A 14,580-nucleotide genomic window follows, 5' to 3' on the forward strand; every position below is an offset into this window, starting at 1 on the left:
AAATAAATACTAAAAGCATAACTAAAACTCAATTGAGAGATAATAAGTAAACAGGCACCTCTTCCGCTCCATTTGATATGATACCTCTTCCATTTTGAGATGCCAAATGTTTGACACCATTACTTTTATAAAATCTCAAAGATTCAATTTCATATTACTGAAGAAGAAAAGTGTTATAGTAAGCTTCAGGGAGTAGCTATAACTTCCTACATTTCATGTCGAACAACATATAAACCTCTGAGATACGTTTACCCTCCTTCTTGGTTCTTTACAATGAGTACAAATAGATAGCACTATTTTGAAAATTAAAAGTTTCAAATCATTACTTTGCCTAATTACATTGCCTTGTAGATTTCGTACAAGAAATACACGTACATTTTTTATTCAAAATTTAAAAAAAAAAAAAAAAAAGGCCTCAACGTCTAGCAAAGAATACTTTCGCTTAGTGCACTCATGAAGCAGAATTCTAAAGCTGGAAAGGTCAAGAACCATCCTGGTTTGGCTAAGAGAAGATTTTTCCTTTGTCTTATGTGATTGAAAAGCTTAGCTTAGAGCTAGAGAAGACTGACTACCACTGTGCCGGCTTTAAGTCATCAGTCACCCCTTTCTGAATTGTACTGTGCTGTATTTCTACAGCGGGCAGAGCTCAGAAACACCATGAACTCAGAAAGAAGACTTGTAAGTGATCTAAGCAGCAAAAGACGCTGTAATCCCGTGTCAAGTCAAGCCAGAACTCCTTGTTCGTACTCTATCGATAATCATTTGTCTGCCAGACAAATCTTCTGCATATCCAACAACCTGCATTGAAGAACGCATAGTTACAATTGTGATATGATGTAAAAAAAATGAAGTCATTGAAATCATAGTAATAAAAAGAATAAAATGAACAATATATGAAACTAAAACACAGATCTAAAGTCGCCAATATCTAAAAGAGAATAAAAGTTCAGTTGAGATGAGTTCAGATAAGAAGAGCAGCTCTAACAGTTTGAAATGACAAAAAACTCAAACCTGAGAGTCTGTCTGTGTTTCACTAAAGTGATCATACACATTTGCAGTTGCATCTCCGGAATGACCGTGGGAATCATCTTTTTTCTCAAACCTGAAGGGGAAAAGTAATAGCACTGAGCTCTCAATCAAAAAGAGATAGATACATGGCTATGCACATCAAAAAAATCTACACTAAACCATCACATTCAGAACCAGAGATAGAGCATTATGAAGGATACTTCAGAAATCTATACCTAACTGTTGGATGAGAATGTGTATGACAAAAATGTAACTGTTCGCCAACAGACTTCACTTCCTAGATTGATGGTTCATCTTTTATTGCCTAGTGCCTAGATGTTGCTGGTCAGGCTTTCTACTTCATTTTCTTTTAATCCCAATCTTATCCTGTAAACCCTAACACCAGACTATTTGGCTGGCTTAGCTTAGTGGTCCTGAAACAGGACTTACCATTGCGTAATGTAGGCCAGCATACACTTGATTGGGTTCTCAAATTGAACTTCCAACATTTTGCGATGTCAGCCAACATACATAGTGTAAGTTCCATGTCTTAGAAATCAATAGATGGTATGCCGTTATTGCTCAACGTAAATGTATTTGAAATTCTGGTAGGTAATAGCATTAACCAAGGAATTTCCATTTTCTAACAGCCAACCATATTAAGAGAATGAAAATGCATTAGTTAGTGGAGGTATTAGCTATCAACTTATCAAATACATTACATTAAGAATGTGGGACATTTCTAATACGACTGTCCAAGTGTAACTTATTTCTAGCCTCCATAATCAATCAGATTCTCAGGTGAAGAGCAAAAGGTGATGAGTGCCAACTGCAGCAGCAGTAAGATGAGAAAGTAAAGAGCAAAGACATGAGACGGCACCAAACTTGACCAAAAGCATGGAAAATTAGTCACCTGGTCGTCCAGTCGTTAGACAATCCAAGAGTAGTATGATGATCTCCATGACCTTGAGCAAGAGTGTTACAACCAGATGTAAAAAGCTGCTTGAGAGTCAAAGGACTCAAACTTTACATAAGTCACGAGTAAAATAAAAAGTAAGAAGAAAGCATTTTAAAAAAGGATACTTCTTTATCACACTCGATTCTTGATGGAGACTTTTGATCGTGGATCTAATGTCAGAAGCCATTGAAAACATTATTCAAGAATCAAGAGCCAGACTTCCCCAACGCAAAAAAAAAAATTAAAAAAAAAAAAAAAAACTAAAGATACTTGCTTCTCATAAATTACCTTGCTTGTTTGCTCCAATAAATCCTCTATAGCAGCAGCTACATCAGGAACTGCAGAAGAACCTTCTTTAGTACTTCCTATCATGTTCTTTTCTGGGGGATTTGTCCCGCAGAATGCATTATTTTCATTTGATACGCAGGTCAATGAACAATTGGTTTCTTCAACTACCAAGAGCCTTGCCTTCTTATTCCATCTACTTGAATGCTTCATTTCTTCCTTTGCAATACTTCTACCAGCAAAAGCTTCAGTTCTCAGATTTATGAGTTCTTGGGGCTGGCTTTGAGGCTGGGAAGAGGTATCACCAGATATCATCCTAACAGCTTGTGTGGGAAACTGGCTCGTTGTGCATACCCCAGCTTCTCGATCTTCAGAAGTGACTTCCTTAGGATAAAATGGATCTGGAGAAACAATTTTGTTCTGCTCCAAAACAACCATCAAGAAGCTACCATGAAGCTATAAGAATGGGGAAGAGGAAAGAAATACAAAGATCTAGAAGGCAAGGACTGTACTAACCAGCTTGATACACTCATAAATCCACTCACAAGTGACTGGTTGTATTCCCCACTTACATGCAACCTCATATTTAGGGCCACTGATAAATTTACACAACAAATGCGTGACCCTTTTAGTCAATTTCTCAGCAAATTTGGCTCCAATTGTAAAACACAAATTTCTCAGCAACTGTCTTTCTTTCTCATCATACTGTGAAACACAGAAGTGAAAACTCTGGAATGCAGGGAAAGGAACTCGGCATGGAAGTGGAGAATAGAGGATGTGACTACCAACATCCAGCAAGCATCCATCCTTCATAGAAACAATATTCAGTTTTCATTAGCCTCAGTTTGAATAATGCAAGAAATCAGTGAGTACAAAAGAGAGGAGAAACTGCAGGGTTTATATTAATCACTCTGCTACTTTTACGATGAATTACGCAGATATAACTTAGCATCTCAAGTTAAACAGAAAAGGATCAATCATCCTACCACTCCCCACCCTCAGGTTCAAAGGAGTATCTGAAGGACTTACAGACTTTTAAAAAGGCAACAGGCAAGATCATGAAAAAGACATAAATAAATAAAAATAAAGTTAAACCAATTCAACAATAAATATCAGTTAGATCATCATTATTGCATTATAATACTTAGAAATTACAAATTAAAACACACATATTTCATGTGAATTCAAGAACATCTTCTCTGTTAGCAATTTGAAATTATAGATAGCATATCAATATATTCTCTAATGGGAGTCGGTCATAACTTGATGAGTCGATTTTAAATATGTTTATTGAAGCCCTAACTTAAGCTTTGCTAGAAATTTAGCATTTTGTGTGTACCTCATGTAAATTGCCATGCTTGTTTAGGTGATGAAAGTAGGTAGGGATGGTCATTAATTGAGTGTAATAGAAACAAAGAAGCTTTTGAAGTCAAATGGCGAACGGCAACACAGAACAAATAAAGAAAAGTTTGAAATTAGAGTGAAAAGCCACATACTCTATTAAGAGAATCATGACCATCTACTATTCCTCTCATTCCACAAACACCAAAAACTGCGGAAGCTTATAAAAAAATTAGGAAAAGAAAAAAATGTAACAAGAAAAGATCTTGAGGGGCACACATTCAAGTACCTCCAGACAAGACTTAATCCAGTGACTTGATACAAAAGTAGCCGCAGCACCATCTTTCTCGGAGCGCAACGTACCATGACACTCGACAGTGAAATGCACATTTGTTTCAGTTTGATCTTCCACCACCACTCCTCCCCCTTGACTAACCCACTCAACAATTTCAGCTCTCTGAACAGATTATGAAAACATTAATATTAAATTAGATAACTTATTATAGCAAAAAATGAAAGATTAAATGGAACTAGAGAGATGATGAAAAGGTTAAAGGCCATAAATCTCAGAATACACGACTAAACACTCTCGGAAGAAAGCTAGACGCCTAACTAGTTAAATGATGATAAATGCATACATTTCCAGAGAATGAACCATTCAACAATAGTACAGAATAAGCACTGCTGGGCAAAGCAGGTACCCAACGGAATTATATTCCTTGTATGAGAACCAGAATAAATGAGTAGACATTAAAATCGAGAGGTAAGGTTACAAATTCCATGAAGCCTGTCAACTGGACTATTTGTGTTCATCGTTTTTATACAAGTTACAAGCTAAAAGCCACTGTCAAATACATCCAGAAGGTTATGTTTCTTACCACTAAAATATTAATGTCCAACAATGTCAAGCTCCCAGACAATCTTTAGATTTTAAATGCCTATACTATGCACTAACTAGCCTTCCCATCAGATAATCTTTCGCACTTTAGATGAAGAACCCAAGAATTCTTTTGTTCGCATTTTTTTAGGGTTCAATAAAATACCAACTAAAATGAATCACTTGTTTTAGGGAATGAACTTCAAATGAGCTTGCAGTTTGCGCTCCTGCATAGTCACATCCACAAATCTAGCTAATAATTTTTGAGAATTCAGAAAACCAAGGATAACTTGGGTAATTTCAGAGATATGTATTCTATGTGAAACAGGAAAAGAAACATATCATCGAGGACTTAAAACTCAGCTACATTATGAGAAATCTGAGAAAACCCACCCGATCAACGGGAAATGAAGCTGAAAAGCAAAACCGCCTTCCCTCGAACACACTAGATGGCTTTCTACCATTAACAGCACAACCAGATTCATTCAGTAGCTTCTCATCTTTGTGATTAGAAGAATATGGCTGATGTTGAACCCCATTCTCTCTCAAAGAAGTTCTAATGTCATTCATATTTTCTAGTTCTTTGTTTTTGTCTGATGGCATTGTACATCCAGAATCTGTGCCTCTCCATGCATGTTCATCTGAAGATATAGTATGCACATAGGATTTTCCTTGTCTTTTCATACTCGTGCTGGTTCCAGCTCCGTTACTACAGTGAATAGGATCTACCGTCCAAAATACAGAAAGTGGGAATAAGCTTGTGAAGAAGGTACAGCATGTAATATTTAGATGAGTGTATGTCTTTTTGTATGAGATGAAAGTAGGTCATTAGTGCTGTACAAATAGCTGCCTAGCAACTTGTACAATGTAAAATATTTGATTAACTGAAAAGTCAAAATGATTATTAGACCTTTCGGAAGAAGTAAATCATAAGCAATATGCTTCCTTAGAACAGGAACTTCTTTCTTCTCACGATCACAATCCTGCAGCCATCCTGATTTTACCACATGAACGACACCCAAAGCCGCAAGATTTCTTAATTCTTTGATTTCACTGCAAGATAATAGTCTTTACTCAATAAGTGAGAGTAAGAGTTTAACTGCACGAAAATTATAACAGAATATACTTGCAAGGTGTTGCACATAGAGATAATTATACGTGCTGGTGGATATTCATAAGATGCACATACAGATCACCTTAGCTGATAAGGACCTCATATCAAGACAAATAGAAGTATAGACCAACTGACAATGACTCATCCGATGATTAACACTATTATACACACTAGATTTTCTTTTTTCTTTTCACTCAACCCCTTTATGTTTGTGGTTTACTTCGATAAGGTATAAATTATAATGTCAGGTAAACCCTGTTTACTTGTCTAAGGCTCTAAGCCGATGATCATGAAGGTCCAAAGTCAGGAGTAGATCTGAATGGAACAAGAAATTTTTCATCTATTTAATTGCATAGTCAAAAAACCTAGCTTGCCTGATTTTGGTCAAATAAGAGCACTCAGGTATAAGTTTGATACAGTTATAGTTAAGTGATGGGCAAGTAGAATATGATTCTGCTGAATGTTAGAGCATATGTGTATGGATTCAAACATGTCTAGGTTCATTGAAGTTGTAGGGGAAATGTTATAGAATATTTGTTTTTCGAAAAGGTAAGGTAATATTATAGAAAGTAAAGGACAAAGAATGTGCTGTTACAGCTGTACACTATCTACATAAGCAAAAACAGCAAAACCATGCCTTTTCTAAACTAAACTCTATCCTTTAGGGCTTCTAGCATCTGTAAGACTGATTCAGCATCATCTACATGTTCCAGTCTACACCATGTGGGAAAAAAACTACATTTTTAGGATTTATCTTAATGATAGAATCCGCAAAGTGTCTGAGGCTTTTGTTGTCCATGGCGGGTCGGAGGAAGGGAAGGGGTAGGCCTAAGAAGTATTGGAGAGAGGTAATTAGGCAGGACATGTCATTGCTTCAGCTTACCGAGAATATGACCCGCGATAGGAAGGTGTGGAGGTCGAGGATTAGGATTGTAGGTTGACATATAGTAGTGTGTTCCTTCTAGGCTGACCAGTAGTACTAGGACTATTTTGGTAATTTCCTATTTATGGTTCTTTATTATTACATGCTCTGGCATTCGTGCCCGTTACCATGTTATATTGTTGCTACTATTCTGTGCTACTTGGTTGCTTTATCTCTACTGTTCCTTAAGCTGAGGGTCTATCGGAAACAGCCTCTCTATCTCTATGAGGTAGGGGTAAGGTCTGCGTACACACTACCCTCGCCAGACCCCATTTATGGGATCAAACTAGGTTTTTTGTTGTTGTTGTTGTTCTATAGAATCCCAAAGTCATCAGAACATCTTTTATTCCTTTCTGTCAAAATAGTCCACCAAATTGTTGATCTAGACATGATACACTGCAGACCAACAATGTTCATAAAGAGCTGCCACAGTTGGGATGTAACTTGGCAGTGCAAAAACAAATGACAAATGCTCTCAGATTACTTCCCACATAGGAAGCACTCACTGCATATGACCAGCTCTCTTTTTTCTAAATTTTCATGAGCAGGACAAGCTTCGTTGCTCATAATCCAAGTGAAACAGGCAACCTTTAGAGGGGAATTACAATTCCAGAATTGTTTCCAAGGTCAAGGCCTTTCTAGGTTCACTTCTCTTGTGAGATCTCTGTAGCAAGAGGACACTGAACAAATCTTTGTTGTTGGGCAGCCATCTGATTCTAGCTTCCAAGTTAGTAAGAAGTTGAAATGTGCTTATAATGGTAGCATATATCAGCAGCCGAGTTAACCTCCCAGTCATTGAGATTCCTTCTGAAGTTGATGTTCCAGTACCATTCTCTCTGTTTTCTTCAAAAGAAGCTGAAATTTTGCTGCCAATAAAAATAAATCTGGAAACAAGTCCTTCAAAGGCTCATTTCCAATCCACTTATCCTTCCAGAGGAAATCTTCTCGCCAGAATATTATATAGAGACATTAGGGTATTCAATATTCCTGAATATTCTATAGATACGCTAGGATATTCATTATTTACTTATAAAATAATTAGTTTCCTATTGGTCATAGAGAATGATTACCTACCATATAATATGTAGCTTAAGGCTCCTATATAAGACGCCCCCTTTGAATGTTGTTAATCAAATAAGTCGAATAAGTATTTTATCTTCTTCTTCTTTTTCATTGAATCTGAGCCTCTACAATCTTGGTAGAGACTCAAATAGCTTTAGTCGACTACTGTGCGACATTAAGTTGCCTGCTTGGCTATTGGTTTCTCTCATCCTATACCCTTTTTTTGGCAAGCGACCACTACTTTTTCTAGCAACTAAAACCACTGCTTTTTTCAGAAACCGGTGTCGCTCTTTTTCAGGCAAACGGTTACTCGTCTATTCGGCGACTGTCGACCTCTTCTCTTCTTTCAGCTACTGGCACAGCTAGCTACTACTTTTCTTCTGGTATTCGATGCAACTCCACTCTTCTTCAACGACTTGACCAATTCATCTCTATGGCAATCAATGTCGTTCACCTCTTCGGCGATCAGTGCCCTCTTCTCTGCGGCAACCGACACTGCTCTTCCCTCTTCTTTCAGAGACTAACAGTCTCATCTCTTTAGCGACCAGAGCCATACCTTTTCTTTCCACAGCAGGTGCTACTCCTTTTTTCTGCCAATAACCGAAAGCTTCTCCTCTCTTTAGAGCAACCATTCAAGTGACAACATACACCTTCCCCCCATTGTTCTTGCAGCAGTTTTTCCAAAAAGATTCCAGCGGTTACTTTCTATGTTTTCAAAATAAGCAAACTCAAATTGGTTTTCCCGCTTTAAGTTTGAGGGAACGTACTGAATGTTAGAGAATATGCGTCTGGCTTAAAACATGTCTAGATTCATTGAACTTGTAAGGAAAATAATATAGAATATTTATAGGTTACCCCAGGATATTTTGTATTTAATTATGGAATAATTACTTCCTTGTTAGGCATAACGAACGGTTACCTACCATATGGTGCGTAGCCTAAGGCTTCTAAAAAGAAGCCCCTCTATTACACAGTTAATCATTCGAGTCAATGAACAGTATTAGACCTTCTTTGTTCTCTTATCTCAAATTCAAAGCTAAATACTGAAACACACGCCGCATAATGTTCAAATCAATCTATTTTAGGGCCTGAAGCTCTAACCACATATTAGATCATTTGCTAAAATATTTCCATGCAATACATGGTCCGCTGGTCATCCAACTATTCCTACTTTAAGAAAGTGTAAAAGTAGTGCATTCATGAAAGGATTGCAAACCTACTAAAACTTACTTCTCTGATGGATTTCCAGCTATTATGTGTGTCAACTTTTCACCAAAAGACATGTAACGAGAGCCACCACCTTTTCGGACAAGGTTGACAAGTTTTCGCATTTCAGATGCATTAAAACCAACGATTAGTATTCTGCAATCTGCCAAATAAAAATCATTGTCGTCTGTTTGAGAGTCATCAGCAACACCACCATCACAGTCATTCTTTTCCTGCTCTATAGGTGCTCCACTCTGCTCATTCTTTGTAGAGACAGGAGCACTGTAATCACTTTTTGGGTTCTCAGCAGGTGCTAAATTCTCCTCCTCCTTTGTAAGCACAGGAGCATCAGACATATCTTGTGAGAGGGTAGCTTCCACATATGAATCAGACGCTCCACTGCACAAAACAGGTTCTGCATTTGATGGCGTAGCCAAGGAGGACAACCCTTGTAGGTTTCTCATGCCCTTTTTCAGGCTATGTTGATTTGTCATTCTTAAGGTGGTCATAGTATTTGGAGAACCAGCCTGAACAGGATATGATTCCTCATCAAGACATGCTATTCATCCCAAAAAAGAAGGGAAAAGGTCAGAAGCTGCACCACAAATTTCCTTAGCGAGTTGAAAACTTCAGATGGAACCGGAAAATGCAGCTATCCCCCAGAAATATTACCTCTTCTTGCAACAGATTGGTCAAACCACCTCTTAGTAACAGTATGTATGTGACCCCATCTTTTGGCAACCTTGTATTTCTCACCTTCTGGAGCGTATTAACTGTCAAGGAAACGAACTATAATAATGCTTGTGCAAATACCAAATGATCAAAGAATGCGTGCCTTCTGAATGCTCTAAATATCATACAGGTGTACATGACAACAGGAAGCAACATAGTGTAATAACTGAAAATAAACCTTGAACGTGGAGCTTGAACAATTCAGACTTTTTTTTTTTTGATAACTTGAACAATTCAGACTTAAACATACTAAAGAGAGACATATATTTCGGAGGGAGTTGGATCATAGGACTACAACATCTCCCAAAGAGGCTAGAACAACTTCCTGATTGTCACAAAATCTGGGATAAGGTTGATGCAGTGTGACATTCACACTACATTTGCTCTGCCTTTTTCCTATGTCTGACATTTCTTAGACCCCCAATGACACCATGATGAGCACTTTAACGATAGTCTGTATTTACTATTAGCTTATCAGTAAAACCTGACCTACATAGAATCTGTTCTGATATCTGTGTACTACCTCACATGTATGTTTTACTTGACCACATTACTTGATACAAAGCTTCTCTCAATCTTGATTTATAAGTTCATATATTGGCTTACTGAGCTTAGGTAATAAATGCACAGGTAACACGCACTATTCTATTAGCACCGTCTTATGTCTTAACTATGTACCATCAGTGTCCCTTCTCAACAAAAAAAACTATATCCTATCATTGGTCCTCATTTTGTTATTTTCTTATCCTGATCTGTCAATTTGGTAAAGTTTACAATACATATATCTACAAAACAAATTCCTTTTGCAGAAGGATTACAAAAAGGATATATTGCAAATTAAATGTGAGCACTTTCTGGTCAGCTCAGGAGAGTATTTTCCGCCATTTTGCAAGATAATCTTTTCCATCTCCTTCCGCTCATCTGAGATATAAAAACAAGTGCATTAGAGAAAGACGAATATTAAAAGAGTGTGAATTATAATGAGATATAGGTTGTCAACCTATAGGAATTCTGGTGACACAAATTGTCAACCCAGAAAAAGGAAGGACTTTGAATGACTCCTGAGGAACAAGACGGTGTTCTTTCCAGCATTGCTGAAGCCAATCAATAGTGACAATTGGTTTCTTTAGTTTGTTTACAGCCCACTGCACATGATAAAAAGATATAAGGAAAAAGAAAAAGAAAAGAAAACTGAGTGCTAGCAGTATCACTAAATATTTTGACTTCTTTTCCTTCTTTTTTTGGGTGTAGGGGTGTTCCAATGCAGCCCGTGGAACTTGTTTTAAACTTACGATCAAAAGAGGAATAGGAGAACCAAATAATAAAGACCTTGTACTTTGCAGCCAAAACATTCTTCACAATAACAAAGCTCACATCCAATGAGGCTTTAGTATGCAGGACCCCTCCCATAGCACTCACCAACTTTCCAAGTTCAACCTACAGAATATATACAATTACAAGGCGTCGAACGAATCATCAAATACAATAATGAGCTCAAGCGAAAACCAATTCTACCACTATATAGAATAATTTGCGGTAACCCACCTCTTATGGTTCAGTATTAAAATGATGTTTTCAGGAGTACTTGAGCCTTTAGCTTGAAGACAAAAGCATTGCAAAGACACAGTCATACAGGAGAATAACGCGAAACGAAGTGTATGTCAGTATATTGGAGCAAGTAAAAGCACAGGCTCTTATGTTTTAGTGACAGTACAAATAATTGCACTACGCCCCTCACAAAAGACATGTTTACCCAATATTCTCACAAATGTTTAAATAGATAAACATTTACAGAGAAACTAATATTATTCTTAATGTATGAGTTCTGAGCATGCAAATGTTGTCAATGAAAGTAAATGGAACCTGAATAAGTAGGAGTTTTTTAATGCTATACATAATTGCTTGTTAATCCTTAAGATACTGTCCCCATCCTTCTTCATTTAAATTCCACATATGTAGAAAAATCATCAAGATTTAAGATAGAGACGGGTACCTTTTCATCCATCTCAAAACCAGATGCCAGGATCTTGACCCCATCCATTGCAAGGCAACAAGTAAACCCCTGCTGGGGTAGTGGCCTCTGTTCTTTGGCACAAGAAAGCACGCACTGAGGACCTTGTGACCAGAAATGGATATCAATATCAGCATGCCAAAAGTTGAATTAAAAAAATCAAGACCAGTATCCCAATTGCTAACCCAAAAGTAAATACTAACTGGTTGTCGACAGGATAAGAGAAAGATGTTTGGAAGCATTTAAAGGATGACTGCACAGGGCCTCTTTGTTCTTGAATTTGTCTTTGTTAGGGTTCAAAAATTACAATCAATCTAGTAAAATTATTTTTTTAGATTTAGTAATCAAACTAATTAAATTATACCAGACCACTACAGATGGACAGGCAGTAATACATGCTTTTATAGTTCTGACACTTGGCTAAGCTAAAATCTATATTACAAAGTAAATAATGCTTTTTTAGTTCTGACAATTGGCTTAGCTAAAGTTTATGTTCCGAATATTTTGTGTAAAAGGAGTCTCAATCATGGTCATGAATAAAGAAGTCACTATAAGAGAGGAGAATATGATTTGAACTTGTAAATACAGACAGCTTAAATTTTACCCCAAAATTTTAGTTGTGTGCTACAGATAAAGCTTTTTCCACCAAAATGCGATGTTAGTTTGCCTTGTCTCTTTGCCTATGATTACTGTTCTTAGAGAAGCCTACAATCCACTTAACTCTAGAAGCAGGAATAGGAACACGAAACAGTAAAATAAATTTTGTAGAAATGAGCTAGCTTCGCATTTAAGAAACCAATAGTGTATTTTGGCTATATACATCAAACAGTAAACACCTCTTGAACCTTGTGGACTAAGGTTTATGTAATTTCTGAAAGGGAAAGATAGTTATAATCATGAAGCAGAAAAAATTTGGTATCCAGGATTTTAATAAACAAGAAAGCATAATTATTTTCAATATCATGAATTAATAACACATGGTTTCTAGCGAAAAGGAGTGTATCACCATATATTCTTTCTTTTTTTTTTTTTACTTTAATATTTCATTCGCCATTAGTTGATAGTGGAACTAGATCTCCAGGCTTGCAAAAATGTTACCACTTTGGAAATTGAACATGAGACCAAATGTCATATATAGTAGACTAAACCCCTAAGTTTAAGGTGCAAACTACCACACTACCAAAAATTAGGGCTAACACCAGAAATGAAGACACAAAAAAATCAACTTCGTCAATCAATAGGATCAAATTGTGACGTTATAATGACAATAATAAACGAAATTCCCACATAAACTATCCAAATTATCTTCAATCTGAATCTATACTAACCTACACCAATCAAAATACAAGGACAAATCAGTAAAGTAGAGTCGAAACAAAAATTACCTATCAAGTTGCAGCCCTTAGCTTGAAGATCCCCAAACTTCTCCTGCAAATAGCATATAAAAATTGAAATTATGGGAGAACCAATGGCTCAGAAGACGGAGTAATAAGTTTAGAACCAAAATTCACTAGAAAATGATGAGATAATTGGCATATAAACATTAACATCATTCAAATAGAAGCAACTGAAATATATGATTTAGATATACATACATGATGCGGAGAAGAAATGACGTGGTAATCAGTGCAAGAATTTCGGGAGGGGTCGCAACAGAGAAAGACTAGAGCTCCGTTGTGCTTGAGCGCGTCGTGAAGCGCGTCGAATTCCTCCGGCGGGACGAGGTTCCGCGACATGAACACACTCGCTCCATTGAACACCTTCGTCGTCATCATCTTCTTCTCTGCCGCAACTACAGTTGTGTAGATGTATACACACAGCGAGTGTGTTTTTTTTGAAGTTATGGATTTCTGCGGGTTTAGAAACGAGCGGGAATTCTTGCTTTCTTGGTGTGTGGTGTAAATGAGCCTCCAGGGTATGGGCTTTGGGCCTCAGCCTTGTGCTTTACTCTGCTATTTGAGAGATCCGATTGAGTAGGCCCAATTGGCTCTCCTATTTAGTCGGGAGAAATTCAAAAATAGCCAGATTTACAAGTGGTCGTTTAAAAATAGCCCAGTTTTAAAAAGTAATCAAAATTTAGCCGCTTTTCATGAAAAGATAAATCTGAGTGAAAACACTATTCAAAACCCGAAAAATACGCCAGTATATTATGCTGGAGTTGCAGCAAAGTATACTTGAACTCCAGCATATTATACTGGAGTTCCAGATGGAGTTCCAGGATAAGTATGCTGGAACTCCAGCATAATATGATGGAGTTCCAGCATAGGTACACTAGAACTCCAGCATAATATACTGGAGTTCCAGCAAAGTATACCGGTCCAGTATATTATGCTGGAAGTTCATACACAAATGCTCGAATCTCCAGTATATTATGCTGGAACTTTCCGTGTGTTGGAGTTCCATCATAATATGCTGGAAGTTCATACACAGGTGCACCGAACCCCAGTATATTATGCTGGACCGGTCTCTGTTGCAGCAAAATAGTGGCTATTTTTCATTGACTTGGTAAACGCTGACTATTTTTGAATGACCAGTCCAAAAACTGGCTAGACCGTGCTATTTTTACTATTTAGTCCCTCTGAATATAAGCATGAATAGAAAGAATTTAAAATTTGTGTTCAGTATATATATATATATATATATATATATATATATATATATATATATATATATATATATATATATATATATATATATATATAGAACTGCCAAATAGTACGATTAACAATTATTAAACACTTCCAAATAATTCTCCTTGATCTGAGGGTATGAAGTATTGTTAGTAAGACAAAAAAAAGAAATTTGACAATGAGATGTGTCCACAATAATAGCCGGAGATTGAAACTACTTGTGAAGATATCATGCGCTCCTGATCATGCTTAAATGATGTAAATATTGTACATGTTCCTAAATCTTTGAACGTGATAGCTCATACATTAGATAGTTTTCGATGATCCTATTGCATGATGTCTGTCATGGGCGGCTTTCCAGCCATGCCCCATGACTCCTTGGGCGCGCCCCGTAGCGTCCTAGCGAACCTCCCAATGCCTAGCGCCACGGACGG

At 37.0% G+C, this 14,580-nt stretch overlaps 1 protein-coding gene across 1 annotated transcript; it reads right to left on the reverse strand.

Annotated features, from left to right (window-relative positions):
• LOC109226197 (DNA topoisomerase 2-binding protein 1) lies at nt 212-13,392 on the reverse strand. The gene is made up of 17 exons (XM_019390993.1): nt 13,112-13,392; nt 12,902-12,944; nt 11,499-11,620; nt 10,835-10,942; nt 10,506-10,650; nt 10,335-10,426; nt 9,446-9,539; nt 8,798-9,332; nt 5,380-5,522; nt 4,863-5,194; nt 3,882-4,049; nt 2,768-3,058; nt 2,255-2,671; nt 2,092-2,136; nt 1,922-2,007; nt 1,012-1,102; nt 212-798 (listed from the first exon to the last, which is right to left on the reverse strand). The coding sequence occupies exons 1-17, from the start codon at nt 13,289-13,291 to the stop codon at nt 718-720; spliced, it is 2,973 nt and encodes a 990-aa protein (XP_019246538.1). The 5' UTR covers nt 13,292-13,392; the 3' UTR covers nt 212-717.

This window comes from Nicotiana attenuata, chromosome 1 (assembly GCF_001879085.1).
Source record: "Nicotiana attenuata strain UT chromosome 1, NIATTr2, whole genome shotgun sequence".
NCBI classification, from domain to species: Eukaryota; Viridiplantae; Streptophyta; class Magnoliopsida; order Solanales; family Solanaceae; genus Nicotiana; species Nicotiana attenuata.

Excerpts from the sequence above, each read along its gene's own strand:
- LOC109226197 (XM_019390993.1), bottom strand. The coding sequence starts at position 13,291 with ATGATGACGACGAAGGTGTTCAATGGAGCGAGTGTGTTCATGTCGCGG. Across the intron at positions 9,333-9,445 it reads CCAATCTGTTGCAAGAAGAG|CATGTCTTGATGAGGAATCA; the intron begins GTAATATTTCTG and ends TGGGATGAATAG. Across the intron at positions 2,137-2,254 it reads TATTGGAGCAAACAAGCAAG|ATCCACGATCAAAAGTCTCC; the intron begins GTAATTTATGAG and ends TTCTGACATTAG.